This window comes from Pyricularia oryzae, chromosome 5 (genome assembly GCF_000002495.2).
Source record: "Pyricularia oryzae 70-15 chromosome 5, whole genome shotgun sequence".
NCBI lineage: Eukaryota > Fungi > Ascomycota > Sordariomycetes > Magnaporthales > Pyriculariaceae > Pyricularia > Pyricularia oryzae.
The window spans coordinates 2,001,795-2,029,177 of record NC_017852.1 but is presented as its reverse complement, the minus strand read 5'-3'; the positions used below and the strand labels follow the sequence as shown (position 1 = coordinate 2,029,177).

Below are 27,383 nucleotides of genomic sequence, written 5' to 3'. Positions count from 1 at the left end.
AGTCACAAAACAGGGACGGGAAATTTGCTTCACTTCGTCACAAAACATCGATAACAGGAAAAACAGAAAAGCTTCTGCACTTCAAGAGTCTTGATTTATGGCTTGATACACCGGTACTATCGGCTTGCTGATCGGACGATTTTGCCGCCCCTTGTCTCTTGTTTTTCACCCCCTTGTCCCCCACCCATCCGATCTACACATCTCAGAAAAAATGCCCTCTTTGACTAGAGATTAGATCGAGATTCTAGGCCTAGTCCGTTGTCTAGCTGCCGGGTTCCTAGTCTAGAATCTCACAAACTGGTACTACAATGCACTAAATCGCAACCGCCCTCACAATTTCCCCGACGACCCCTGCGGAATCCGAATCACTACCTTGCCCCAGGTGTCTCTGCTCCCGAGAGCGATGAGCGCATCGGGGATGGACTCGAGCCCGACGAATTCCTTGTCTGTGAACTCCGTTCCGCGGAACTGCTTCTTCTTGATCATGTCTCGGATGTCATCCCAGACCTCACCGATCTTGGCGGGCTCGTGCAGGGTGTAGGCTCCCCAGTGGATTCCAACTAGCGAGATGTTCTTCAGGAGCACCTTGTTCATGGCCACCTTCTCGATCGAGCCGGCGGCGAACCCGATGATGAGGATGCGGCCGTTCCAGGCGATACACTTGGTGCTCTTGTCTACCAGACCGACGGGGTCGTAGACAATATCCACACCACGGCCTTTGGGGGTCAATCTGATTCGTTTGTCAGCTTCTGCGTGACAATAACATCAAAACATAGATGGGGTTGTCTATGGGGTTTATCGTACTTCTTAACCTGCTCGGGCCAGTCAGCAGCCCGGTAGTCTATGGCATAATCAGCTCCGAAGGCCTTGGCAACCTCGAGCTTCCGCTTGGTACCGGCCGTCGCGATGACGGTTGCGCCCTTGGCCTTGGCTACCTGCACGGCCGCGAGGCCGACGCCTCCGGCAGCCGCGTGGACGAGCACATAGTCGCCGGCCTTGACGTCTGCGCGGACCACCAGGGCACCGTACGAGGTCGGGGCCGTCACGAAGAGGCCGGCGGCCTCGCGGAAGGACCAGCCATCCGGCACAGCGAGCAGAGAGGCCTCGAGAGCGCAGACCTTTGTCGCGTAGGCGCCCTGGGAAGCCCCAAACACGCGGGTGCCTACGGGGAAGGCAGGAGATTTGCTGCTGGAGGGTGTGGAGATGACTACACCGGCAAACTCGAATCCTGAAACCCAGGGGAGCGCTGTATTTTCGTGTTAGTGAACTCTCAAGACGAATGGGCAGGTTTGTTTGCAGTCGATCGGCGGCACCAGGTCCTTAGTTAGTCCCAAGTCCACGATCGCTTGTCAAGCGTGTCATGGGCAAAGTCAGATCCTTTAACGCTGAATCACAATAGACTCAGATAGGGATGCCTGTCTTCAGGGTCTCACGCGACTCAAGGCATCATTCGTCGCTGGGAGTGTACGTACGCGGCTGAAGTTGGTATTTCCCTTGGATTTGGAGGATATCAAAAAAGTTTGCCGCCGCAGCCTTGGGTTTGATGCGGGTCAGCTTCCGCTCACTGCCTATACAATGCGTAGGAAGAGTACGCAAGCGCGATTGCGTTGCTTACATGGACTTCAATCAAGTACTGGTCGGATTTAGGCACAGGGTCAGGGAGATCCGACACCTTTAGTTCCTGCGGTCCCTGTTGAGGTGATGGTAGTGCACCAATTGTCAGTGACATAGCTCATGCCGAATATGCCGGTCGCGCAGAGAATAGGTGATATTGGATCTCTTTCTTACCTTGACATACTCGGCGACTTGAATACCTCTCATGGCGGAGAATTTGGCTGCAAATTTGGATAAAGAAGATATATACTCGAGGATAATCTAACAGACCAAACTTATCTTGGCTAAAAAAAAGATACGATCCGTGAATACGAAGCAACAAGTCTGCGTTGACAAAAGTTGAACAGGCAGAACAACAGTGCCGACAATGTGGAGGTGGGGAACACGCAGCCGAGGTTCTTTCAGTTGACGTCCCTGAACAGCCGAACAAAGCCCTGATCCCTGCAACCCCAGACCGACCCCAGAAAAGGGGCACTGTCTTGGACCCTAACCCTAGCTTTCTGCTGATTACCTACCTACCTACCCTGGTAGGTAGGTAGGTACCTACATGGAAAATATGTTTCCAAGCACTCAGTCATGATTAAACAAAAGGGAGGCGAAACAGGCTATCTACCTAACTTCGGTACCTACCTTAGGTAAAATAAGTAGGTACGTACGTATATACGGCATCCTGGGCCAACTGAATTAATTTGGACGGCTATCAAGTACACAATACGGACCTCCACCCATCCACTCTCTAGATCCGATTGACTGCTGAGCTGGAAAGGTTGGCTGCTCGCTAAGCGTGCTCTTAACAACCCAATTTTGTTCTGTTTTTTTCCCCTCTTTCGACTGGCTCCCAACTGTTGCCACTGAAAGGATATCCACACCGTTGATATCTAACCCCAGTCTCGCCCCTCTGCACCCGTTTGCCAGCAGTGACTGAAATATAGCTGAGCAAAAAAAAAAAAAAAAAAAAAACACGGAACTTTACCCGAAACTACTTTTTTCGAAAGCTAAAATCCATGTCTGATCAAAGTCCAGTTTGAATTGTATAACAAGAAAGGCAAAATCATCTCATACACGTTGGGAGCCCATTCTATTGACTACTTCATTTACTCACACTATATATAGTATCAGAGTATATATATATATATATATATATATATATACACAACCACCTTTCGCGGCCGACAGTAGCGCCAATGAGCTGGCCTGGGTTCGGCTGAAGCAAATTGGAAAGAAGCATGTCCCCAAATCAGTAGAGGGACGCATCAAAACTAAACAGATCACGACTACTCGGTGGAACCAGTTCTCACCACCGTCCGAAACTGCGTCGAACGCTAGATCCCATGCGGTGTTAATCTTAAAAAAAAGAAACACAAATACGGCTGCCTTCACCTCGTCTGTGTGTCCGGTCAACCCATGATTTCTCAGCTGCCAACTGAATACGACGCCCCCGCCCCCGAGATGCTCACGCCAACGGGTGCAGAGTACTCGTTTGAGTTCATTTCAAAAGCTCTAACGGCCGTCAAATACAGTCTTCCTATTACTGAAAAGGCACTGTTTGCGCATCCACACCGGTCGATGAGATTCGCTTTTCTGAGCCGGGCACAGCTTTCAGGCTGGTGGGCAACGTGGCAGAATACCGGCTTGATAGCTGCCCAGATTGGATCACAGACAAGAGGGGCAAGGGCAAGGTCAACTGGGAGGAAGTGACAAACCCGGCGATATGAAGACTATCCTGCATTATGCGTGCAACTACATCGAGCTGGAGGACAAGAAGTTGTGGATTGCCCTGCCCACTGCGTCCTTTCGCTTACTGTACATGGCTCGCTATATATAGCAAGCTTGGACAAAGCCCTGCTACGAGGGTGCAACTTGGATCAAGAGTATGGACTGTCATTTGAGTTTTGTTGTTAGCAACCTGGACGACCGTATCGACAAACGCAAATACGAACACGGTGTTCTGTGAAGTCATATTAACGATAGCAGGCCTTGGGTCTATGACATGGACGGCTGCAGTCGTCAAAGTCCTCCGCCAGAAGCCCTTGTGGGACTCACCTTGGACGAAGCCGATAACAGGGGGCTGAAGCTCAGGGAGCTTCTAATATCAGAGCATGTTGATTTTATCACCATGCCTTGGCCTCCAGTCAAGTACCCGGACCTGTTTCGATTGGAGCCGCTCGAGCGCTCCGAATCATACATCCGGAGGCTCCAGAAACATGTAATATCCAACTCGGACGCGATGCCAACCATAATCAGGAAAATAAAGGTTGTTAGTAATTAAAACAAGTGGGACAAATTCCAATCTACATATCCTTACTGCCCTGCCTACCTGCCTACCTGCCTACCTGCCTACCTGCCTACCTGCCTACCTGCCTACCTGCCTACCTGCCTACCTGCCTACCTGCCTACCTGCCTACCTGCCTACCTGCCTACCTGCCTACCTGCCTACCTGCCTACCTGCCTACCTGTCTACCTAGGTACGCATCCTGTCTATTACCCTGCTAATGATTGCTGCTGAAAATAAGCCTCGGCGAACCAAATAGAAGTGAACGTCAATAGCAACAGCACTTCAGCAATTCGAATAGCAGGAGAGAAGGACGTCGTATCACCATGGCTCGTTTGCGGGAAACCAATCCGGAAAAGCACCGAGTCCAACATCTCGAGCAAAGACAAAGACTGATTGAGTCTCAGAAGTACCGCTGAAAACACCATCAAACTTTTGACGCCAATGCTGCTGTCAATTAGTTCTAAAAAGCAGTCCTATTCCCCATGCGTAATCGCGTCCGCCCCAGATATCTTTCAACGTGTAATCCCGATCAATTAAGGCATAAGATATACCAAACTCTGTAATAATGAGATATAAATAGTAAGGGTAGGCGTCTAGATAGGCTAAACACCCCAAACTGCAAGATGGGGCAATCTAAGGCCAACACGGACAAGTGGTGAATGGATTTTTGGGAGCCTATTAGACAGGTAGTAAACCAACGAAGCAATACCTGCGTACGGGTTTATCCCTATTTTATTAATTGGTTGGAAGAATAGGGAAAAAAAGTAGGTTGCAAAAAGTAAGGTAGCCCTTTACAGGGGCTATCCCAACTTCACGGGTGTAGAACGCACGTCTGTCGTGCGTACGCGATATTGCGTCGAATGTATAAGTCAAAAACACGTATATTAGAGTTTGTCCCCAGTAATTCAGCCTCCGTCACTCTCTTTTCGCGCCAGCCTGCTCGCACGTTCTTGCTCAACCCATGCACCCAACTCGCCCCATATCCGTTGCTTCTCCTTGAGCGGCGGGGTAGCCGCAAGCCCACTGGTACTCGTAGCAACAAACACTCTAGCGCCCTTCCAATCCGGCGAGGGGATCACACCCTCGGCCACATCTTCAGCATCGTCTTGAGTGCGCAGACAGCCCATCCGCTCATCCTCATCCTGCCAGCCGTACTTGAACTCGTCCTTCCTGATCCCCCTACCGTGCCGTACCCTCCAGATCGACTCCCATATGCTCTTGCCGACGATGCAGGCGACCTGGGGCCTCCAAGTCCGAATCTTGTCCTCCAGGATGGACACGCCCGCGTCGAGCTCCTGCTTGGCGAGCTCAGCGCCGTTGCGGCTGGGGCGGGCGACGATATTGGTGAAGCCAAAGTCAGGCAGCGACGAGTACTCAGCAGCCCGGCAGAGGCGGGTGGTGATGTTGGAGCCGTGCAGCAGCCGCCAAAACAGGTTGGTAGGGTGAGCGTAGGCATGACCTGTCCGCGCCGTCTCGACACCCGGGTTGAGCCCAATAAAGAGCACAAACATTTTCGGGTGGAGAGCATCTGTGAGGGGTGTGAGGTGGGCATACGTTGATGGCGGCGCGTAGGTTGATGGGGGTCTGATGCGCTTTTTTGAAGGGCTTGATTCCTCCTCGCTACCCTGTTGTTTCCGTTTCGAGGCCCTGCTTGGGTTTGACCTGGACGTTGGAGCTGGCGAGGTGGAGCCTGAGATGGGTGTTGATTGCCTCCTGTTTGCCACCCGGGCGGCTCGAGTACTACTCGTGGCGAGATGCTGGTTTTTATAGACGAAGTCCTGCAGATTGAGCCGCCCTTTGAAGCTTGGACTGGGACAGTTATTAGGAGACGTCGGCTGCTTGTCATCTGAGTCGGGTGACATTTTGCATGGATTCAGCGCGAATCAAAGCGGCTGCACGACAAGACGTGGTGTATGTAGGGGAAGTCATGGTTTATGCTGAGAACGGGATCGAGGAAATACAGTGCGCAAAATTACCTAAAGCTTTGGTCGCTTGTCAGTTTGGCGCGCAATCCAACCCAATTCGTCCAGCCTTATTTGCATGTCTAATTAAATCCGGGCCATTCTAACACGACCCATAAAATCCGTTAGTTATTATACCAAGTTAGTCCATTCAGTGCTAGAATAAAAAGCTGCAATGAAGAGATATGCAATCAGGTACAGAGACAAGCAGGTAAATTAGAGTTAAGTGAGTAAATAGGTGGGCTGGTAGGAGGCAGGTAAGAAAGTCGGACAGAGGCCAGTAAGTACCTAGGTACCTAGGTATGTATGTAAATATGATGCAAGTTAGGTAGGTAGACAAGTGGGTACCACCTACCTAACTACCTGTTCAACCTTTTATTTCCTTCCATGATACCATTATCGGTAATTTCCACTAGACGTTACTAGTCCCGATAAACTCTCAAACCGGGGGAAGAAATATGTCCGTCAGATTTTGTCCAAACAGATACATTATGTCATACTGGAAAGCTCACAGCATGTGGATATCGTTTCCCAACTTGCCATCTCCAACTGCATCATGAGGCCGTTCCAGATATAGGTATCTTTTTTCCCTCCTCTCTTCCGGAGATTTCACGGGCATGATTTCCAGCCAAGTTTTCCAAGCCCATCGTTGCGGCCAAACCGTCGAATCAGGCCGTCAATAAGGCCAAGGTACCTCGGCAGCAATCTGTAAAGCATTTCTTCCGACCGCACAAAATTTTCAGTGGACAGCCCAGCATATCGGGCACCTCAGCCAGATAAAGGGCGACCCTCGCCCGTTCGTCCAATCCAAATAAACATACAGGCAGGTAAGTAGGCAGGTAAGTAAGCTAGGCAGGAAAAAGGTGGGAAGATAAATAAACAAATAGAAGGTACTTACCTAGGTAGATAGGCAGGTAATGAGTAGATAGTCAGGTGCTTGGTAAATAAAAATGACGGGGTGTTATCGAGAGTGTTTAACGACAAAATGTTTTGCATGCCACCATCAGAGCGGCAAAAACCGTGCTAGATGCCGTCTGGCTCATGGAATCTACAAGGCGGTCTTGTCATCAATGGAGGCTATCTCAATGCTGTGCAGTGCGGCATCTCTCGAGTTTTGTCCCGGGCTTCTCAATGCCGTCCAAGGAGCTGACCCACCTCCCCCCCCCCCCCCCCCCGCGCGCCCCTGAGATTGACTTCTTCTTAGGCCTGCCCTCTTGGTTCCAGGCACGCTGGGGTGTATACGCCCTCGTGCTGACGAAAGAGAGTTTTGATTCGTTCGTGTACATCGGCTCATCTTTAAACAGCAACACGGCATAAGAAGTAGCATGAAAAACTATGATACAGTCACCAATCTCCCATATGGTGGTTGCTGAAGCTCTCTCCTGAGGGTTCAAGATCGTGCACAAGGCCTCCTGGGATGATATTCAATGACCTCGTCGCAGCAGCTACCCTGGACGCGTCTGCTGCTCCTCGCAACTGAGACAGTGTTCTCCTATTGGTTCTGGACAATGATAACAACTGATACCGACAAGGATTGGAGCATAGGATCCTTCTGTCCCTGGCCTCGGCATCAGTTCACATATAACGGCCTCAGCAGCCACAGTCCGCTACTAGAACTAACGAATAAGAACGTAAGTAGGAAGTACGCTAGTGAGTAGGTAGACAGTTAGAAACGCAGGTATGCCAATTCCTCCGAATATATTGGTGTCAGCGTTGCACTTACCAGTCTTCCACCTTGCCAGATAAAGTGTAAAGTGAGCGGCAGGGGAATAGCAAGCGAAAACTCAGCACTGCAGATAGAACATCAGAAGTATTTGGATATGATATGATTGACCAAGGCATAAAAAGACGTAAAACACTGTAAATCTGAGCAACCCCTCGTTGATGCGCCCTGAAGAAAACCCAAATTTCCTGTGAAGTCACACAGCGGCGCGCTCTTGTGACGACACGAACCAAGTAAATGTCCCCAAGAAATGACCAAAGTTGACAATCCCCTGAAACTTTTTTCCCGCCGATATTCCTTGCCAATGTACAGACAGACAAACTCATCACAAAAAGACGGGCAGGTAAGTCGTGGCAGATGAGAAAACATTTATAGGATGCAAAACGCCACGACCTTAGCGGGAAGACATGGCCTTGGTGACGGCACGCTTGAGGGCGAGCTCCTTCTTCTTCAGGTCATCAGCGGTGCTCTCGCCGAGCTCGAGCTGTGCCATGGCCTCGCTCATGGTGTTCTCGATCTTCTCCTTCTGTCCACGCTTAAGTTTGAGTGCCAGGGTGGGATCCGAAATGATGTCCTCGACCCTGGCGATGTACGACTCGAGCTGCTGCTTCGCCTCGTGCTTCTTGGTGAACTCCTCGTCGTTGGTCTTGTATTTCTCGGCCTCTGTATACTTCTGTCAGCAAAGTAACCAGAAACGTTTTGGAAACTTCCCTGGTGAAACTTACCGCTGATCATGTTCTCGATCTCGCTGGTAGAGAGCTTGCCCACAGAGTTGGCAATGGTGATGTTGGCACTGCGGCCAGAGGTCTTCTCTGTAGCAGTGACCTTCAAGATACCGTTTACGTCGACCTCGAACACGACCTCCAGGACAGGCTCGCCGGCTGTAACCATATTTGGTCAGTTTATTCAGTCCTAAGCAGTGTATCTTGGGGCAAACTTACCGCGCATGGGAGGAATGGGAGCGAGAGTAAACTCTCCAAGAGATACGTTCTCGCTGCAGTTAGTCCGCTCGCCCTGGTAGACGGGGAACTGTACTGTTTGCTGCTGGTCAGCAACTGTGGTAAACGACCTGCGAAGAAACCCAGCGTTAGTAAGTAGCCATGGCGTTAGAGTATCCGAGTGTGTATTTACCGCTTCTTGAGCGTCGGGACAGTGGTGCCTGAAAGTATATAATGTCAGTACGTTGCAAGCATGAGCTGTGGGGGAATGGGGCAGAAAACCGACCTCTTGGTACAACTGGCGCGAAGATGTTGCCCTAAAACAGATTAAAATAGCTATGTTAGTGGTTTGATAATCAAAATATCGGCAGTGGGTGTACGTACCTCCATGGCGACACCGAGGGACAGGGGGACGACATCCAGAAGCAGGAGGTCGGCAGTCTCGGCCGAGGTGGCCTTGCCGGACAGAATACCGGCCTGGACGGCAGCACCGTAAGCGACGGCCTCGTCGGGGTTGATGCTCTTCTCGAGCTTCTTGCCTCCAAAGTAGTCGGACAGAAGCTTCTGGATCTTGGGGATACGGGTAGATCCTCCGACCAGGACGATCTCGTCGACAGCGGCCTTGTCGACACCAGCGTCCTTGAGGACCTGGGTAACGGGGTCAAGGGTACCCTTGAAAGCAGTCTGGTTGAGCTCCTCGAACTTAGCCCTGGTGATCTGCAGGCTGAAGTCCTCACCGTCAAACAGCGAGTCGATCTCAAGAGTGGTCTGGGTGCCGTTGGACAGGGTCCTCTTGGCACGCTCGCAAGCGGTACGGAGACGACGGAGGGCACGGGCATCACCAGACAGGTCCTTCTTGGTCTTCCTCTGGAAGTCCTTCTTGCAGTGGTCCAACAGGTTGGTGTCGAAGTCCTGGCCACCCAAGTGGGTGTCACCAGCAGTAGCCTTGACGGTGAAGACACCGCCCTGGATGTTCAGGAGAGAGACATCGAAGGTACCACCGCCGAGATCGTAGATCAGGACGTTGCGCTCCTTCTCAGACTTGCCGGAGCCGAGACCGTAGGCAATGGCAGCAGCAGTGGGCTCGTTGATGATACGGAGGACGTTAAGGCCAGAGATGGCACCGGCGTCCTTGGTGGACTGACGCTGGTTGTCGTTGAAGTAGGCCGGGACAGTGATAACGGCCTTCTCAACCTTCTTGCCGATCTTGGCCTCGGCAATCTCCTTCATCTATAGTACGCAAACAAACACGTTAGTTTGTATCACCCAAAGAGTGAGTGGTGGATCATCTGTTAGTCGACTAACCTTGACCAGAACCATGGCCGAGATCTCCTGAGGAGAGAACTTGTGGGTAGTGCCGAGGTACTCAACCTCAACCTTGGGGTTGCCGTCCTCATCGACGACCTTGAAGGGCCACGACTCCATGTCCTTCTTGACGGTGGGGTCATCGAAGCGGCGACCGATCAGACGCCTGTGCAAAGTTGTGAGGGTATCCTATCAGCATTCTATGCATTTTTGAAGTTGTTGCGCGATGCACAATTCGTTCTACTCGGCTACGCAGATTTGCGCGGCCGATGAAGTATGACGGAGTACTAACTTGACATCGAAGACGGTGTTGGCCGGGTTCATGGCAGCCTGGTTCTTGGCCGCCTCACCAATGAGACGCTCATCGGCGGTGAAAGAGACGAACGAGGGAGTGGTGAAGCTACCCTGCTCGTTGGCGATGATCTCGACATTGCTGCCCTCGTAGGTGGCAACGCAAGAGTAGGTGGTACCTATAGTGTTGCGAAAGGCGGTGTCAGCGACGAGGCCGTGGCGGGCATAGAGGGGAAATTATCGCCAGTGGCAGTAATATCTTTTGCACAGAATTACATACCCAAGTCGATGCCAATGGCACCGTCATAAACTTCTGTCGACATCTTTGCGATGGTTTTGGGCTTTTCAACTTGTGACAGAACTGAAGCAAGAATGAAAAACGTAGAGGGGTGAACACAAGTAAAATGTGGTGGTCAGTTAAAAGTCCAAGTCGAAGGCGGGCAGAAAAAAAATCGAATTTTGCGCTGTGCCTCGTCGAACTTTTTTTTTTTTTTTTGCGTTCCGAATGGGGTTCACTGAGCCCGGCCCCACTATAAGTATGTTGACCAGGTAAGGACCTAGTATTCCCCCACTTCAATTGGACGATAGAAGAGGGGTCCTTCTGCGAGAAATTCCCGTTACTATGGACAAGCCGCCTGAAGATTTTCACACCGCCTCGTATGGAGATTTTTTTTTTTAAGTCGGTCGCATAAAATTCACAAGTAGACAGTCGGCAACCCCGGCGACGTTTACTGGTCAAAGCCACACAATCCATTATTCAGCACACAAATTCGATCAAGGGAACCTAGGTAGGTTATCATGGCATGTACCTAGGGATGTACCTAGGAATCTAGGTACCTATCCAGGTACTTTGGTACCAAGTGGCGTACAGTAAAGCGAGGGACCAAAATATACCCAAACTTCAAGTCCACAAAATGCCTCCATCCAAAAAAGCTTTCTTGCCCAAGACAGCTCTCGCGGGTTTTCATGGATTTGTTTTTGATACCAAGCCAATCGCAGATAACTTTTCATAGCGTTTGCGCTGTTGAGGTGAATTCAAAACTGGCAGCATTTAAAGAAATTGCTGGATTTTGGATACTCGGGGTCCCGCTTAATTTGTCGGCCACTTGGTACCTGTCGTCACTGTTGATATCATTGATATTGCAACCCTGTTACCGATATCAGTTCATGGAAAGGCTTGTCTTTGATATACCGAAAGATCAGAGACACAGGTATCGGAGGTGGCAAAAGATTCGGTACCCTTTGACGGGCGGGCGGCCCGCCGGTATCGCGATGCGGATTTTCGTGGTCCGCGTCCACATCAATAGTAAATTTTAAATTTGACGTAATATGAAAGAAAGCATTCCCCAGCTTGCCAGATACTTAGTAGGTAAGTAAGGTAGACAAACGTTACTACTTACTGACATTAGCACTGGGTGGATTGATCCGTGTGTTGAATAACATAATCGCAGTTGTTATAGAGCCGGCCTTTAAATATCCCCTGTGCAGAAAGAACCATATTTACTATCGACTCGAGACCCTGGCGGTCTTTATTTTCTAATTTCACTTTTGGGGGAAAAGAACAAGGCTGCACCTGAGTTTTATCTTACTAACAGGTAAATCCAGGGCCATGTTATAAAACCTACGCGATTCGTTATTTAACAGACAACCCGCCCGGTCCCGATGTTGGAAGTACATGCAATACAGCTTTGGAATCCCATTTATAAACGGTGGCGGTAGGTACCTCCTGTGTTGATGGGCTAACTCAGTTGTATTGAATGTTGTGTTCTAGTTCAAGTGTTGATTCTAACAAGAAAAGACGGGAAGATACCTGCCTATTTATACCCCTCCGTAGCCCAAGGCAGGTGCAAAAGCTGCGTCAGGGAGCACGCCGTATCGAGAACGAGGTCGGCTTTACTGAAACGATCGAGGGAATTGAAGGCATTCTAGCCAAGATGAGCAGATAGAGGAGCAGATAGATGAGCAGCTAACTGAGCAGGTAGGTGAATAGGTAGGTGAATAGGTAGGAAGCCAGGTGGGGGAGTAGGACAAGAGAGCGAATCATGTGTGTGGCAGATCGACAGAATGAAGTCCGACGTGAACAATATGATGGATAATTTGAAGTCCCTCGTTGTTGAAAAACGACCTGCTGAGTCGGACCACGAGGACGATGGCTCGGATTATGGAGAGCCGGAGGTCTAGCGTCGCAAGCAGGGATCATCTCTCGCAAACCCTCTCAATGTTGAGGACGACTCGAATGTCGAAGATGAGGATGGAAACGATGCTAAGGATGACCTCGGTGACGGCAGCAAGTTGAATGAGGAGGGCCATCAGTCCTCCACTTGAGTTATTCTTCAGCGGCTATACTTTTCCCTCCCTTGTCTGATACATGGGTATAAGACACACAGGGATTTGAGCTAAACTGATTGGGACTTTGTTTTCTGCGATGAGATTTACGGATTTAATGGGCGGATGAATACTTGCTCAGTACTTTATTTTCTTCTTCTGCGATGATTTTTCAACTTTGATGGGCGTGTTTCTGTTCACTGCTTCTCTTTTTCTTTTTCTGGCATGGTTCCTACAAATTTGAGGGACATTTTTCTGCTCGCTGCTTTTTTTTTTCTCTTTTTTTCTTCCTTATTATTATCTCTTTCTTGCTGAGATCATTTTTACAGACTGATGGCCGGAGTCCTGCTCACAGGCATTTTATTTTATGCGATACCATATACAACTTCGACGGGCCAACATTGCTCACCAACTTATTTTTTTTTTCGTCTGAGATACAAGTTACTACTTTGATGGGTAGCTATTGACTCACTACTTTTGATTTCATTTGCTCAGTTTGGAATTTGACGGAAATGTTCAGATGGTTATTGTGGACAGTGGTGAGGGTTACAGGCGGTCACAAATGCGACCCTCTCAGGGACTTGATTGATAGAGGGTTTGGTCGGCTCTGGGACAAGACTGGACGAGGTTGATGGGGACTACACGAATTTTTGTAGACTTTTCGATTTCTTAATAAGCATGTTGGGTTGTTTGCCACCTGGTGTACAATCTACCTCTAAGCAGACCATCGCTGTCAACGCCCCCATAGCCAATGAAAGTCTAAATCGTTCACATCTTTGCTTTAGCTTAAGTGATATGCGAACGCTGAACAAAGAGTACCGTATACGCTAGAGATACAGAACCAAAGACCCAGAGTTGACAGTGCGCCGTAAACATGTTACAAAAATTATATACCAAACGTGGTAAGGAGAGACAAAATGATTTCAGCTATATCTTCCGCCCCTGCCAGTCGCATGCTACTGCCTGCTCAAATTTGCCAAGATGGTATACATCTCGAACTCCGCGTCAAGTCCGTCTGGCAGCTTGGCATCCTTGGGTGTTGCCGCTACAATTTGAACGGAAATTTTATTTATTCCAGGGACGAGCTGGGCGTCGAATACCATTTGGTTGTCATCGGTCTGCTGCATATGAAGAGGCGTCCCGCCGTTAGGAATCGCCGGCGAGGGCATCCGTGGGAGTACTCTCCCATTGACCATTACGTAAATCTTGTATGGCCTTGTTCCGTTGAGTACTTGAGGTGAGATTGATGGGACGATTTGCACGGTCCAAGACGACATTGGTACGGTGATGGTAACCGATTGTTGCGAGAGCTTCGGATGAGCTGGTAACCTGAACTCATACCTGGACTCAGTGCGAAGTTGTGGGTGCGTTCTGATCGCAAGGTCGGTGATGAGAGCATTTGCCAACCCTGTCACATGTTAGTGTATTGCGCATGCCAACGAACATACAAGCGATCATAGGGACCGTACCTCTGCCAGCAAGACGATGCTTCGTGGAATACAGTTTCGCCAGTTTGGCAGCAATGATGCTCTCCGGACTTGGCTGTGGCGGGGACGGCGGCGCTGCCGTTTCCGGTACGGGCTGAGGTTGACCATTGGCCTCTGGCGCCGGGGAATCATCTTCCGGACTAGCTGAATCCCTGGCTGCTACCATATCTGTTGTTTTGACTTGGACGCTGGGTGATTGAACGGCAGATGATGCAGGATCTGACTTTGCCAAGGCCGGGGTCATGACTGTGTCGCTCGCGGTCCCATCTGCCATTGAACCTGCGGATTGACCAGTAGCAGGTCCAGGCGACTCTGCACGGCTGCCCGGCGCTCGAATGATGATCTTGCGAGGAAGAGGCTCTTTCGGAGTCGGGGCGTTCAGCTTGAGCTTAATGCTTGGCTGCGGAGGCTCTTGTACCACCGCTTTCGCTTTGTTCAGCTCAGCATTAAAGAAGTCCTACGTGACGGTTAGCGTGTAGGCGCGAGTAATAGCATGTAACAAAGAGCGAATGATTACGTACCTCCATTTCTTTGGCCAGTACGGCTATTTCGCTGCCGTCCTCGTTATAATAGTAGGCGTTCTTCCAAAGAAGGCTGCTTTTCTCCTCAAAGGCTGACCAGCTCTTGAAATCACTTTTCCCTGGCTTATCACGACGACTATGAATGCCCCTGACCAGTTTCGCCAGCTTCTTGAGACAAATGGGCTCCTTGATGACCTGGTAGTAATCCTTTAGAGTCCGGGGAGGGAGGTTCAGGAAAGGTTCAAAGTGGGCAAAGTCATCACCACTGGAAGGTTATATGTTAGCAACTCAAGGGAGTCTGGGTAGAATAAGCTTGATGGGACTCACGGTTGTTCCTTTTTCCGCAACAACTCCTCAACAATCTTTTCCTGTGCTTGTTGGAAAGTAAGGCCCTTGTAGTCGACACCCTTATACTGAGTATCCGGCTTCTTTGGTGGGCGACCAGGTCCTCTTCTCCTTCCAGAGATTGGCTCGGCGTCCGACTCCTCATCCCCCTCGCCTTCTTCATCATCACCCTCCCCATCGCCTTCACCTTCGCCGTCCTCATCTGACCCCGCGCCTCCCTCTTCTTTGTCATCGCCTTCTTCTTCTTCTTCCTCCTCCCCCTCGTCTTCCTCGTCTACCTTCGGCTCGGGCTTTGCACGCGCTCTGCTTTGCGCTGCCGATGATCTTCTAGACTCAGGGCTCTTCGCTATGGCTGCTTTGCTTGGAGTTGGCTTGGCAACAGGTTCATCTCCCGCGTCATCCGGATAGTCGTCGGGTATCGGCACAGCGATAGCGCTGTAGTTGCTGATCAACTTGTATGCCGGGTTCGTTTTGACCATGTAGTTGCTGAGTGCCTTCCTCACACGTTCCGCATCTTCGTATACCTGGCTACCTTTGTCATAGAAATCTTTTGCGTTTGAGACCATGCGCTTGAACCAACTTTCCAATTCTGACAGGTTGGAAAACTCATGGTTGACCAATTTCCGTTCGATCGTTCCAAGGGATATGGGCATGCGCGTTTTGGCATAGTATGCCTCGTTGCCTTCTTTGGGTAGGAGCTGCTCGAAATAGGTGGCAACCTGCCGTCCTCTGCAGTCACGTAACCGGTCGATGTGTCAGCAAGGTACAGAATGGCGACAAACTCCACTGTCGTTCGAAGAACTTTATTTCTCACGTTTTGTCGCTTGTGCGTCGGATCTGTTGGAGGAACTGAAGCCCATAATGTGTGGTGGATTCGGGCGTTTCTTCCTTTAGTAGATCATATTCAGCATCCTTGAGAGACGAGATGATTGTGTGGTTAGCATTCAATCAATGCAAGGCTGGTGGTGTGGCGGGTTGGGCTGCTTTTCGAGCTCAGAGGGTGTTGTCGAGGCGGTGCTTGCGCCGTTGGCCGACCGTTGATGATAATTACATCGGTCGCATCGAGACCCTGGGTCCGGGTAATGGGCAGTGCAGCGAAGAAGGGGTAGATAACATGTGCGACCAATTGAGGCGATGCGACGGGTGGGCGTGAGAGAAGTCGAGATTGAGCCTTGGGCTGGCATCCAGGTGTAAACAACTGGCGTGGTAATGGGAAAGATTCAAGACGATGCGAAGCGCAATGCGAACAAAAGAGGGGGCCTTCAAGCCAAATCGCACACTTACTGCGGGCACCTTTCTTCGCTTTGAAGCTCGGTCGTCGGCGTCGCTGGTGTTTACAGCTTGGCCCTGGGCAGCCTTGCGTTTATTCTCCATTGCACCCAGGTGCAAAATGATCGCGGCGGTGAGCGCAATCTGGCTGTGTGGAATTTAAGGCCAACCGAGCTCTGCTGGCGGAGATATTTGGGTATATCAGTTTGGCCAAGGGGAGCTGGTGTCGACGAGACGGGACGCGTTCCTCCAAGGTTGGTGATCGAGTAGCGTGTTGGCGCATAGAGGCGTATGGAGTGCAAAAAGTGGGTGCCAGTTGTCTATCGTACGGTAGGTAGAAAAGCTGACCATTGTGCGAGGGTGGGCAGGGCAGGTGAGTGACACGGCTGAATTGTGGTCCGTGCGGACAACTACAAAAAATTCCTTTACTACTGTACGTCGAGCACAACACAATGTCAATCACGATGATGAAGTTTTGAAAGGTAAATGCGCTGAATTGGCTGGAATGCCACTGTGACATTAATTTTGTCGTAGACTTACGTATTATTTCATGACAGCGGGCATGTCAGTTTCACGAAAGCTTATAACCATACTAAACGTTTCGGCGTGATACTGTGGTAGGGTTTTTGTATTGAAGTTTGTTTTCACAGCTGGTTTGGGACAATATTACATAGTATTTGCGCTACTGTGTAATGTACTACCTACAAGTGCTCCAGTTGCTTTTACTACGCTTGAGCTGCCTGCCTAGGCGTTTGGTTATTTAGAGTATCTTGTCGTGAAGGATCCTAACTTTGTTGGCGTCCACAACGTCAGCGCTATTCATCGGGCCCAACGATTTCATGTCTTGTTTTACCAGACTGCCGTCCGCGCCGGTTCAACCAAATCGTCCACAAGTACGAAGCTCTGTTCAAGTGCAGGCCCCGTCGAATGACGGCACCAGCCGCGGACCATGAGTGGTAGTCAGCGCACGGATCATCAACCCATCTTTGGTGGGGGTTAAGTCAATGTTTACTTTGGAGAATGTGGAGTACTAACCAGCGGTGGGCCATTCTGAATTTCTGCTCATCACTCAACCAATGCCCCTCAGCTGCGCAAATCCACATCATCTCTCGGGGAGATATTGCTTTCCCATTTTCGAACCTGCCGCTGCTACCTTGGTACTTTGCCTGCCCGCCAATATTACATATCATATCTCCGACAGTGGAAGTCTCGACCTTCTTTTGGACTTGCTTTGTGCCAATCATAGCTCCTCATTGACGCCGTCCTGTGCCTTCTACGGATTTCTTCCGCCACACGTGTGCGAGTCTCCGGCTACCATTGTCGCGTGCCCGCCCGACCTCGGACGAACCACAGCTCATTCAGACTGCACCTGCGTCGGTGGCTGTCCTCAACCCAAAGGGCGCGACCACAAAGGGACGTGCTCTCCCCAGTTCCTCTGCAGCGCTCCCCGCACCAACCTCTTTCGCGATGGCAAACTACAATGAAATGGGCATCGATATGGATCGTCGCAACGCGGAACCGCGTCCGTTGACAGATCACGAACGCGAAAGGTTGGAGGAGTTCCTGGATTCCATTCATTACTCTTCACGGTAAGCTACCGACCGACAACTGAGAGCAAAGTGATGCAGCTATGTGTTCGGTGCTAATGTGCAAATTAGGTATAACGACTCTGAGTACGAGTACAGACACGTAAGTCTGGGATGATTAACGACTAAGAACCACCACACAGGCAGCAATTGCAGCATTGTTGATGGGTAAATGGTTAACAGAAGACGGGGTATCTGTTTAGGTTCAACTGCCCAAAGCAATGCTAAAGGCCATTCCCAAAGAGTATCACGACAGCTCAAAGGGTACATTGAAACTTCTATGGGAAGAGGAATGGCGCGGAATGGGAATCACCCAGGTAAGTCCACAAACATTTGATAGGTTCTACATTCGCACCTGTATGCTTACGAGTAAATTGTTACACAGAGTCTTGGGTGGGAACATTACGAGGTGCACGAACCGGAACCTCATATCCTTCTCTTCAAGTAAGGCCCATTTTTTTTTCAATATTCAAGCTTTTTACATATCGATCTCGGCGATAAGACACCATGGGAGGCTTCCTGAGATCTTAACTGACCTGAACAGACGCCCACTTAACTACCAGCCCCCGGCCCAGTGATTTGCAACGAGATGAACACGGGGAATGATTCCTAAAGTAAAGTAGCCGCGTCCTACGACCAGCACGAAAATAAGAAAAAGACAACAAAAAAAACCAAAGAACACATTTACGACATCGCTAAGAAGAAATGTACGGGTATAATGCTATATGAATCTTACGGCCTCATCAGAGAAGAGAAATATGGACGAGGAGAAGCGACGGTCTGGTGACATGCTTGGATGGACTCATTTCCTTTCGAGGAAATCAAGCTGGGTGTATGTGCAATCTCTGTCGAGTTTTGTTGCACGGGCGAGGTTCAGCATGCGACTTGCGAATCAGGATTTGCTTGTATGAACTGTGACACGGAGTTGGGAACGACGACACGGTGGGTGCGGCAGCTTTGGGGGTCTCAAAGGGTGGTTGAAGATAAAAATGACAATATTGCCGCCTACCTGGGCTCGAGGAGTTTGGTTGCCGCTCGTGTTCGGCTTCGCAAAACGTTTTGGGGACTAGATTGAGTACCTTATGGAAGCATGGAAATAAGGCGTTAATTGGGCAATGATATTAATCGAGGTTGATATAAAAATGCACTTGACACTTTTGTCATGGACAAGATCTATTAGTGGTAATAGCGAGCTTGCATTGACACTCGTGTCAATAGAACATATGGTCGGACTGCAACCACAGTGACGGGGCGGTGGTGCGATGTTGCTTGCTAGCTCTCGGCAGTTTCTGGCAATATGGCGAGACGCGATCTATTCTTAGACACGCTTAGCTTGAGCCTCGCTCGGCGAGTCACGAGGAGGTTCATCGTATCAGATTGCAGGGGAACCCAGGGTCCAAATTCTGCCATTCGATGTCCGTTGAGACACGGAGAAAAATTCTAAGCAATTACTGGCTAAAATTTTAGTTGCTCCTTCTGTGGTTGCGGAAAGAAGGGAGAATTACAGGGGCTATTGGAGTGCGTTGGAATCCTGATCAATAAGGAACGGTACAGTAGGTCAAAAAACGTGGGGTGGAGGAATGTACGGCTAAAACTGAATCTGGAATTCAGGTACCGGATGCGGTTTGATGACCTGACAGTTCGGCTGCAGACTGCTGACAAACAGGGGTAATTCCTCCGCCTTGCTTTTTTTTGACGCACGATCATCTGCTGATTTTCTAAAGTGGCCACATATCAACAGCAACGAGGAGGCGCTAGTTGGCGCAGTCTTGTTGCTGTATATTTGTGGGTATGGTATCGTATTTTCGTAATGACAGATTTTCTTCGCACGTTTTATAAGCCCGGCTATTTGCTTTTGGGACCTTTATATACGTGTTCCCAATAATTATCAATTGGCAATGTCGTAAAGAACAAAGACGTTACCGTATCATCATTACCTACAGCATCACTCCGTTTTCGGGCGACAAATTAGGTTGCCACTTACACGGAACAACGCGTGGTCCACTGAATCCCCAAAACCCAGTAGTGACTCGAAGGTTCCGTTTCAGAACATCGCAATCCCAACGAGAGCGCATAATACTCAAGAACAAAAGCACGGATTCACGCTGTTTGGAAATTCAAGGTGCTCCTGCAACCTGGGAAAAGCTGCCCTCTTGATCGCCTGATCCGAAACGGGAATTTGGCCTGCTGCATACATATTGCTCTCTATTGACTCAGAGCTGTCCGCAGGCCGGCTAAATATAGTTGATTCCAAACCAGACCTTGCCTGGGTGCCTTCTGCCTGACAACAGAGCCAAAGGTGGCCTAACAAAATCAATCTTCCTCCGCAAAGGACCGCAAAGGGCCAGCCACGATGTGGTCTGCGTCACAACTTTTTTATCTTGGTGTTTTTGCTTTGTTGGGACCCCAAGTCCACTGTCAGATTCCTCAAGATGCTTGTGCGGTACGACGCAGTCCTTCTTTTTTTACTCCTCTCCGTCAGCAGCGCCGCGGGAATTCGGTCTAATAGAACCTATCTCCTCCATTTCCAGATATCTCCCCGCGCCATAGTCTCGGACGCATGCGCATCATACTCGACCCTCGAGCGCCTCAACAGCAACCTGAAACCCGCCATCGACGACGTCACGAGATCGACCGATTTCTTCTCCCACTACAGGCTCAATCTCTTCAACAAAAAATGTCCCTTCTGGAACGACGAGGGCGGCATGTGCGGCAACATTGCCTGCGCGGTCGAGACGCTCGACAACGAGGAGGACATACCCGAAGTCTGGCGCGCCAGCGAGCTCGGTAAGCTCGAGGGTCCGCTGGTCGAGCACCCGAATAAAAAGGCCCAGAGGGAGCAGCCGGAGAAGCCGCTGCGGGGCAAGCTGGGCGAGGACGTGGGCGAGAGCTGCGTCGTCGAGTACGATGACGAGTGCGACGAGCGCGACTACTGTGTGCCCGAGGACGAGAGCGCATCCGCCAAGGGAGACTACGTCAGCCTTTTGAGGAATCCTGAGCGGTTCACCGGGTACGCCGGCGCCGGCGCCGCCCAGGTCTGGGATGCCATATACCGGGAGAACTGTTTCTCGCGGTCCTCGTTCCCGAATGCGCCAAAACCGCCGCCATCAGCCTTGGGCGGCGGCCTCTCGAGCAACAGCAAAAACCCGGCCGCCATGGACTTCCGGTCCGTCTTGGAGGCTGCGGGGCGGCAGCAGGTTTTGCAAGAGAGGCGTGCCGAGGAGCCCAATACGCCTTTCGTAGCCAAGACGGGTCTGGAGAGCGAAGACGAGTGTCTCGAGAAGCGAGTCTTTTACCGCGTGATCTCGGGCATGCATGCGAGCATCAGCACGCATCTGTGCTGGGACTTTTTGAACCAGACGACGGGACAGTGGCAGCCGAACCTGGCCTGCTACGAGAACCGTCTCCACCGTTTCCCGGAGCGCATCAGCAACCTCTACTTCAACTACGCGCTCGTGACCCGGGCCATCGCAAAGCTTGGCCCGCACCTGTCGGGATACACGTTTTGCACAGGCGACCGGGACCAGGACGCCGCCACGCGCTCCAAGGTCCTGGCAGTCACCCAGGGTGCGGCTAGCGTGCCCCAGACGCTGGACGAGTCCCTCATGTTTAAGAACGGCGAGGGCCCGTCGCTCAAAGAGGACTTCCGGAACCGGTTCCGCAACGTCAGCCGCCTGATGGATTGTGTAGGCTGCGACAAGTGCCGCCTCTGGGGCAAGCTGCAGACGGCCGGCTACGGCACGGCCCTTAAGGTCCTATTTGAGTTTGACAACGTCAAGAACGGCGGAGAAATACCGCTCGTCCTTAAGAGGACCGAGCTGGTGGCGCTGTTCAACACGTATGCCAGGCTCAGCTCTTCGCTCACCGCGCTGGGTAAGTTCAGGCAGATGATCGAGGAACGTGAAGGCTCCAAGAGTGTTCAGGATCGGGAGCAGAAGCCCGACGAGAGCGAGTCTGCCAGCGCCCAGAGTATACCCGACCGGGCGAGGAAGCCCCATCGTGTGATGGACGATGGCGACAATGAGACGGAGGAAGACATCCCTCGCTACAAAGAACCGGAAAATCTCTCCGAGGAATTTTACCAGGAGCTGGACAAAGTTTACAGGGTGTTCAGATATGTCATCAAGCAGTGGCTTTCATTCCCAACGACCATGTGAGTATATATCCTCGATGTCCCGTTGTTTGCAACCGGTCACTGACTTCTGATTTGTTCTTCTACGAATAGTTGGAACATTATCTCGAGCGAGTTCACTCGGTTTTGGCAATTTTACCTTGGTTTGCCAGTGTCACCACGACAATGGGCTTTCCACCGCCCCAACATTGACGAGCTATGATTTGACGATGTTGCCCTTTTACATTTAAAATTTCCTTTTTGGTTGCATGTGGATAACTTATCATCACTTAAAAGATAAGGAACCTCTGGCGTTATTGGGAGCATGGCTGCAGGTGCTTTCGCATCTTTGCAGAAAATATATTGAACTTTTATGGCTATTTTATGTCTGGAGTTGCTGGATTCGGGCCAGGATGCACTATCGCTGTGCTTTCTGCTGGTTTCATGACTGTACATATGTCGGAATTTTAAAGGCACGTTTGCTTGGGTCTATATGACAGGTTATCATTGAACGACATACACTACGTGCTGAAGAGGGATCCGACCTCTGATCGCTTCTGTCCATAGTCGGCCAACGACAAACTGGTAATGATGTTGCCAATCTTGACCTTGACGGACTCGATGGGAATCTCCATCGCGGCCACCTGGTCCCGGAAGTTTTCATACGCCACATCCGTTCGAGATTGGAGCGACCCTGTCACATCAACGAACGACCAAGCAACAGACAGATGGAATCGATCCATCACCCTTCCACCATCGGAGTACAGCTCCGGCTGACCAAACTCCCTAACCACCTCATTGCACCTTTCGAGCAGTCGGGTCAGGCCAAGGTTGCCACCATCGCAGCTTTCCTGCACCCGTAGAACCAAGAACGCGCGATTCGAGTCTGGCGACCTGTGCCACGAGAGTGCAGACGGACGAACGGCGAAGCGCGAGAATGATCGCAGCCGGAGTGCGCCTGGCACACGCGACAGGAAAACGTCCTTTTGCTCCGTGGTCAGCACGAACGGGCGCGAGAGGCTAATGTGCAGCGGTAGCGGGGTGCCCAGATCGCTTGTCAAGAAGCTATGCAGCTCAGCCCCGACTTGGTGGTCGTCCGACCGTAAGGCTGAGACTAGAGAGCTTAAAACATTGCACTGGGCTTGTGAGGGGAACCCTGCGGGGTATTAATGAACAAAAAGGTCAGCACTAGAATAAGACGTGTTTAAAATGTGGTACGACGTAAAGACCCAAGGGACCAAAGGGGGGAACAAACATTCGATGTAGATGTGGCTCGGCCAGTTGCCAACCACGTGAGGAATCTGACGAGACCGCCCGTGGTGCAGTGCTGGGTCGTCGCGGGTGCTGGTGCGAACTGTCGAGGCATACAGGTCATGGAATGAAGCCGGAAGCGGCGGCAATGAGGCTGATGAGCCCCTAGTGCCGCCAACGTTCAATACTGGCGCCGACTTTGATGCTTCTTCGGCGGCCGAGTCGTCATCTGACGAGTAGTCTACCAGGGTCATTGCGATGTGTCATGGCTAGTGGTTCATTTGGATGTATTCTCTCTCTCTCTCTCTCCTTTTTTTTTCTTTTTTTCTTTTTTTGTGCAATTCAGACGAACGACTGTCAGCTTGTCAGATGCTGGTTGCAGGTGCAGATGCATGCAGATGCAGAATAGACGCGATCCAATGGTATCTGCAATAAACGATTGGTAGTTTGCGCTTGGTGGAGGAGTGATTTATTGCAGTGGTTCACGAACGCTCCCTCCACTCATAATCCGTTGAGATTCCCCCAAATTGACTGCAAGCGATGGAATCTTCTGCGATGCAGGGACTTACTACTGCATTGCTTGGCACCTGCTTCCTTGCCAAGGGTGCCTGGTTCGGTCTCGCTTGTTGTCCTTGCATCAGCGGGGCAGCCTCCGCCAACTCACTCACCTCCAAAAAAAAAAAGAGAGAAAAAAAAAAGCTCTGAGACTCCGCTCAACGGGACTTTTTTTCCTTATCTTGAATTCAAAATGATCATTCAATCGATATTTTCATGACAAAGAAAGAATCGTGCCGTATTCATGCACGGCTTTGTATATTGACGTGTCGAGGCTTATCCAAGCTGTCTGCAGCGACTGGGTGTCTGCACACTATTTTCTCTTTTCTTTTTTTATCTGATGGACGGCTACGTCAATATCAGCCGGCATCCCTGTCCTTGGGCAAATGTTTTGTCGGATGACGTAACAGCAAGGTACTTCCCGCACTTGGCTCTCACTTCTGTACTATGTACAGCAGATCCCACGAAATTGTTCCTCGGTATGACGAGACAGATTGAATTTAGTACCACAGATGTAGGCTAGGTCAGACGGCCTAGCTAGTCTAGACCACGGCTTGAACGGTACCTAGCGCGACGCGACCATCCCCATCATGCAGCTTGAGCTCCTCAAAATATGCGCCCTTGTAGCTATGAAGCAATCACCTTGGCATTACCTGCCTAGCTGGTAATTAGATAGACTTCCTTGCTCGTGGCAGAACAGGTACCTCCACTGTTGATAGTACCACTTCACACTGATAGATATGCACATGTCGCTGGGAAAATGCTTCCCCTTGATGGTGGGTTCCAGGATGTGAGGCTTGGATGCTTATCCACTTGGCTGCACCGCACCTGCAGCCTGCGTCAGTTGGATACCGGTTATAGTAGGAGTAGGTGCTATGTAACCACATCCGGCTCTCCACTGCCGCCGCTCACTCCATAAATCCCTCGCTGTCACCGGCTCCATCTTTGTTTGCTCTGCCTACCTTGGTTCCCTTTCCATAAATTTCACCAAAGAGCTTCTTCTCGCACGGTTGCTTGATTCATGGCAACTTCTCCGCCGACGACGTCTACAAAAGTCTATCCAATTCCCTGTTAGAGAGCTCCCACTGCAAGCTCTGGTTTCCGGTTTCAGTCAATTACCGCCGGCTTTCGACCGGCGTGGTGCCACTCGCATCATCCAGTCCATACGAGGAGACCACGCCATCGAGGTAACGGGCAGAATATTTGATTTTCCAAACAGACAGTAAACACTCTCAAAATGTCGATATCCTCGAGCTCTGTCGACAAGCAATGGGTGAGTTGAACACAAGTTCGTCATTGTTTGCGGCCATGAATTGCATTGTACAACCCGGCGTTGTTCACAGACCCAAGGTCTTCCCGAGTGTGTGCAGGATATTAGCAGGTCGCGAGTGCGCCGAACATCCCACCCAAGCTTCACTTTACGAAGCATCTTGGCTTATTCACTACCGGTATATACCGTTATCTACCTACTGTGCATCTCTATGCCTATCATCCGACAGGCACCAGTCTTTCCTAGGCCCAATTTACCAACCGGGGGTTGGGTCTCAACCATCGTATTTCAGCCGTGCACAAACTGTCACGTCCCTGGGGATCGGCATCTCCCCGGCATGTCTTGGAGCTAGACAAGGTCTTTCTAATCCACGCATTACATCACTGTCCAACAACTCCAAGAGTTGTCTGGACATCCATGGTAATCATCATCATCATCATCATCATCATCATCGACCATGCCGTATTGTTCTTTCCAATAAATATTCCATCTCACTGTTGTCATGAGGGAATTCCTGATTTCTGCATATCATTCTCAAAAATAATAATAATTCAAACTGCTAATACATCACCTCCCGATCTCTTCCAACAGGCGAAGAAGTACATTCTTGACCCATTGACTGCTCCTGAACCCAGTCAGGAGTGCGGACCAGGAAGCTCTTTTATTAGCCCTACAGGGCACTCCCTATCCGTTAAAACACCAAAGGGCGATAAGAAGCGCAAGAAGGATATAGCCTCGGCGTACCCATCGCCCCCAGCTTCGTCAAGTCCCACTCGCTCAGCTTTTCGATCTTCGCAAAGCCCTACTTCTGGAAATAATTCTCGTTCCTCGCCAGTGCCAGCCGACAACCTAGATCTTGGTAACAGCAGAAGACCAGGCTTTGGCAGGAGCAGCAGCTCCAACTACGTTGCGAGGCCTAGGGACTATCCGCCCAGTGCAAGTATTGGTCGCAGTCAGTCTCAGACTGTCCGTCGCCCGCCTCAGAGTCACCAGAACCATCAGGGGGCCTCTCACTCTCGCAGCACAAGCAGCAACTTCGACAAAGGCAAAGGCCTCAGCCGTTCAAATTCGCTCAGTCAGCGTTATCCCGGAGACATGTCCCACCGCCCTCTAGACATCATCAAACGGGATGTGCGCGCCGCAGACCGCGCCCCTCATCTGCGCAAGTCGGGCATGCCACGCACAGACATCATCGACAGCTTGGACACCATTGGCGGTACCTACCATCATGGCGGGCCATTTGATGCGACGTTAGCTGCCAGGAACACTAACAAAATGTACGCACCTGTCGAAGCTCTCAAGGACTCAAATATGGAAGCGATCCGGGCTACGCCCCGCGAGTTCTTGCAAGACTCACTACAGAGACATGTCCCGCTGCAAGGCACATCTCAAGTGCCTCCTGGCGCTACTGACTTTTCTGGGAACGTTATGGATTATGAGGAAGGAGCCGATCTCATGCGCGAGCGGGATGCAGCCGGTGGCGCTTATAAGAGATGGGATGGCATTGTGAGTTACCTGTTTGCGGCAGCCTCATATGCAAGCCTTGCAACCCTAGCTGACAGACAGCGACCAATCAGCCTTATCACCCTGATGACTTGAAAGGCAAGGGTGAGCCCTCGTATACAGTTGAGCGCGACCATAAAGAGCAGAAGGCTCGTATGCGCAGAAACACGGACGCCAATGGCAATTTCCTTTTGGAGATGCAGCCGCGCCAGAGCGCCTACAGCAGCGGTACCAGACGCAAGGACCTCGGAGCCCAGGTTAGACAGCGAAGCATCAGCAGCGCTGCTGACGGAGGTGGGCAGCCAGGAGCATCCTCATCAAGGGCCGAAAACCCCTTCAACGACTCGATGGCCATCAACACATCTACCGGTAACGGCCTTCATCGTAGCAATACCACCGGCAACCGGCTCAAAGATGGACTCAAGCGACGTTTCGGCAGTTTGAGGCGCAAGAAGAACACAACAGATGATGATTACTATTAAAACTCTGTGATTCATCGCGAACCTGTATGAGCCCAGGAGACTTTTGGTTTATATTCAGCGCGGTGGTTTCTTCACTACGATTGATATACATTGTTTTTTTGGAATTGTACATTGCTGAGTTCAAATAACAATAGACGGGTGCCAGGCCTAGCAGGAGATATATAGCACAGCTTTCTTTTGTTCCTTTAGTAGTTAGTGATAATAAAGCAAGTAAAGCTTCAATGGCTCAAGCTATCCTTTATATCCGTGCTTGCCTCCCTAAGCCTATTACTATACCTAAGGCATCTGACATTGTCACTATTCGCGACTGCTGCGCGGGCTGTCATCGATTGGAATGGTGGTAGAGCTTGTAATACATCTATGATCCGAAATTGATTTTGCTGCGATAGGATCTGTGCTTGTCGATTTTGGCGTACTAAGATCGCGCCCCGGGGCCTTTTTCTATTTAGAGCTGTCTTAACCCAATATCTCGTTGTACCCTGCCAACAAACCCAACAATTCCTGGGTACCTTATTTGTTAATCGAGCTTATTGACGGTATTCAGATTATGCAGTGTCCGTTATCTGAGCAT

General features: G+C 50.6%; 8 protein-coding genes across 8 annotated transcripts; 3 read left to right on the top strand and 5 right to left on the bottom strand.

The window, feature by feature from the left end:
• Positions 1–71: 71 nt before the first annotated feature.
• On the bottom strand, positions 72–2,019 carry MGG_11519 (alcohol dehydrogenase). Its single transcript, XM_003718284.1, has 5 exons — positions 1,789–2,019; positions 1,616–1,690; positions 1,473–1,533; positions 805–1,246; positions 72–730 (listed from the first exon to the last, which is right to left on the bottom strand). Exons 1-5 carry the CDS (start codon positions 1,819–1,821, stop codon positions 331–333), a joined length of 1,011 nt encoding a protein of 336 aa, XP_003718332.1. The 5' UTR covers positions 1,822–2,019; the 3' UTR covers positions 72–330.
• A 2,524-nt stretch (positions 2,020–4,543) lies between these two features.
• Positions 4,544–5,827, bottom strand: MGG_11518 (G/U mismatch-specific uracil DNA glycosylase). Its single transcript, XM_003718283.1, has one exon. The coding sequence runs from the start codon at positions 5,749–5,751 to the stop codon at positions 4,795–4,797; it is 957 nt and encodes a 318-aa protein (XP_003718331.1). The 5' UTR covers positions 5,752–5,827; the 3' UTR covers positions 4,544–4,794.
• A 1,772-nt stretch (positions 5,828–7,599) lies between these two features.
• MGG_11513 (heat shock protein SSB1) lies at positions 7,600–10,545 on the bottom strand. The gene is made up of 9 exons (XM_003718282.1): positions 10,388–10,545; positions 10,109–10,286; positions 9,817–9,982; positions 8,896–9,741; positions 8,798–8,828; positions 8,705–8,732; positions 8,515–8,642; positions 8,299–8,454; positions 7,600–8,236 (listed from the first exon to the last, which is right to left on the bottom strand). The coding sequence occupies exons 1-9, from the start codon at positions 10,428–10,430 to the stop codon at positions 7,968–7,970; spliced, it is 1,845 nt and encodes a 614-aa protein (XP_003718330.1). The 5' UTR covers positions 10,431–10,545; the 3' UTR covers positions 7,600–7,967.
• A 2,520-nt stretch (positions 10,546–13,065) lies between these two features.
• Positions 13,066–16,329, bottom strand: MGG_11512 (uncharacterized protein). The gene is made up of 6 exons (XM_003718281.1): positions 16,070–16,329; positions 15,600–15,697; positions 14,768–15,514; positions 14,441–14,705; positions 13,902–14,376; positions 13,066–13,840 (listed from the first exon to the last, which is right to left on the bottom strand). The coding sequence occupies exons 1-6, from the start codon at positions 16,157–16,159 to the stop codon at positions 13,389–13,391; spliced, it is 2,127 nt and encodes a 708-aa protein (XP_003718329.1). The 5' UTR covers positions 16,160–16,329; the 3' UTR covers positions 13,066–13,388.
• A 1,192-nt stretch (positions 16,330–17,521) lies between these two features.
• Positions 17,522–18,218, top strand: MGG_00682 (cyclin-dependent kinase regulatory subunit; the record flags this gene model as incomplete). The annotated part of the gene is made up of 5 exons (XM_003718280.1): positions 17,522–17,643; positions 17,713–17,743; positions 17,844–17,957; positions 18,026–18,084; positions 18,185–18,218. 5 exons carry the CDS (start codon positions 17,522–17,524, stop codon positions 18,216–18,218), a joined length of 360 nt encoding a protein of 119 aa, XP_003718328.1.
• A 1,172-nt stretch (positions 18,219–19,390) lies between these two features.
• MGG_00683 (endoplasmic oxidoreductin-1) lies at positions 19,391–23,766 on the top strand. Its single transcript, XM_003718278.1, has 3 exons — positions 19,391–20,083; positions 20,172–21,793; positions 21,866–23,766. Exons 1-3 carry the CDS (start codon positions 19,994–19,996, stop codon positions 21,972–21,974), a joined length of 1,821 nt encoding a protein of 606 aa, XP_003718326.1. The 5' UTR covers positions 19,391–19,993; the 3' UTR covers positions 21,975–23,766.
• On the bottom strand, positions 22,070–23,580 carry MGG_11511 (uncharacterized protein). The gene is made up of 2 exons (XM_003718279.1): positions 23,007–23,580; positions 22,070–22,907 (listed from the first exon to the last, which is right to left on the bottom strand). The coding sequence occupies exons 1-2, from the start codon at positions 23,254–23,256 to the stop codon at positions 22,273–22,275; spliced, it is 885 nt and encodes a 294-aa protein (XP_003718327.1). The 5' UTR covers positions 23,257–23,580; the 3' UTR covers positions 22,070–22,272.
• A 738-nt stretch (positions 23,767–24,504) lies between the features above and the next one.
• Positions 24,505–27,037, top strand: MGG_00684 (uncharacterized protein). The gene is made up of 3 exons (XM_003718277.1): positions 24,505–24,830; positions 25,419–26,333; positions 26,405–27,037. Exons 1-3 carry the CDS (start codon positions 24,795–24,797, stop codon positions 26,810–26,812), a joined length of 1,359 nt encoding a protein of 452 aa, XP_003718325.1. The 5' UTR covers positions 24,505–24,794; the 3' UTR covers positions 26,813–27,037.
• The last annotated feature ends 346 nt before the right edge of the window (positions 27,038–27,383 follow it).

Bases quoted from the DNA above. Each gene is read 5' to 3' on its own strand.
- MGG_11513 (XM_003718282.1), bottom strand. From the start codon at position 10,430: ATGTCGACAGAAGTTTATGACGGTGCCATTGGCATCGACTTGG. The intron at 8,829-8,895 runs GTACGTACACCC...AATCTGTTTTAG, and splicing joins CCCTCGGTGTCGCCATGGAG to GGCAACATCTTCGCGCCAGT. The intron at 8,733-8,797 runs GTCGGTTTTCTG...ATATACTTTCAG, and splicing joins CGCGCCAGTTGTACCAAGAG to GCACCACTGTCCCGACGCTC.
- MGG_11518 (XM_003718283.1), bottom strand. From the start codon at position 5,751: ATGTCACCCGACTCAGATGACAAGCAGCCGACGTCTCCTAATAACTGT.
- MGG_00684 (XM_003718277.1), top strand. From the start codon at position 24,795: ATGTCGATATCCTCGAGCTCTGTCGACAAGCAATGG. The intron at 24,831-25,418 runs GTGAGTTGAACA...CTCTTCCAACAG, and splicing joins GCTCTGTCGACAAGCAATGG to GCGAAGAAGTACATTCTTGA. The intron at 26,334-26,404 runs GTGAGTTACCTG...GCGACCAATCAG, and splicing joins ATAAGAGATGGGATGGCATT to CCTTATCACCCTGATGACTT.
- MGG_11512 (XM_003718281.1), bottom strand. From the start codon at position 16,159: ATGGAGAATAAACGCAAGGCTGCCCAGGGCCAAGCTGTAAACACCAGC. The intron at 15,698-16,069 runs GTAAGTGTGCGA...TCGTCTCTCAAG, and splicing joins AGCGAAGAAAGGTGCCCGCA to GATGCTGAATATGATCTACT. The intron at 13,841-13,901 runs GTACGGTCCCTA...AACATGTGACAG, and splicing joins GCATCGTCTTGCTGGCAGAG to GGTTGGCAAATGCTCTCATC.
- MGG_11511 (XM_003718279.1), bottom strand. From the start codon at position 23,256: ATGACCCTGGTAGACTACTCGTCAGATGACGACTCGGCCGCCGAAGAA. The intron at 22,908-23,006 runs GTTTGTTCCCCC...AATACCCCGCAG, and splicing joins GAGCCACATCTACATCGAAT to GGTTCCCCTCACAAGCCCAG.
- MGG_11519 (XM_003718284.1), bottom strand. From the start codon at position 1,821: ATGAGAGGTATTCAAGTCGCCGAGTATGTCAAG. The intron at 1,691-1,788 runs GTAAGAAAGAGA...TCACCTCAACAG, and splicing joins AAGTCGCCGAGTATGTCAAG to GGACCGCAGGAACTAAAGGT. The intron at 731-804 runs GTACGATAAACC...CAAACGAATCAG, and splicing joins TGGCCCGAGCAGGTTAAGAA to ATTGACCCCCAAAGGCCGTG.
- MGG_00683 (XM_003718278.1), top strand. From the start codon at position 19,994: ATGTGGTCTGCGTCACAACTTTTTTATCTTGGTGTTTTTGCTTTGTTG. The intron at 20,084-20,171 runs GTACGACGCAGT...CTCCATTTCCAG, and splicing joins TTCCTCAAGATGCTTGTGCG to ATATCTCCCCGCGCCATAGT. The intron at 21,794-21,865 runs GTGAGTATATAT...TTCTACGAATAG, and splicing joins CTTTCATTCCCAACGACCAT to TTGGAACATTATCTCGAGCG.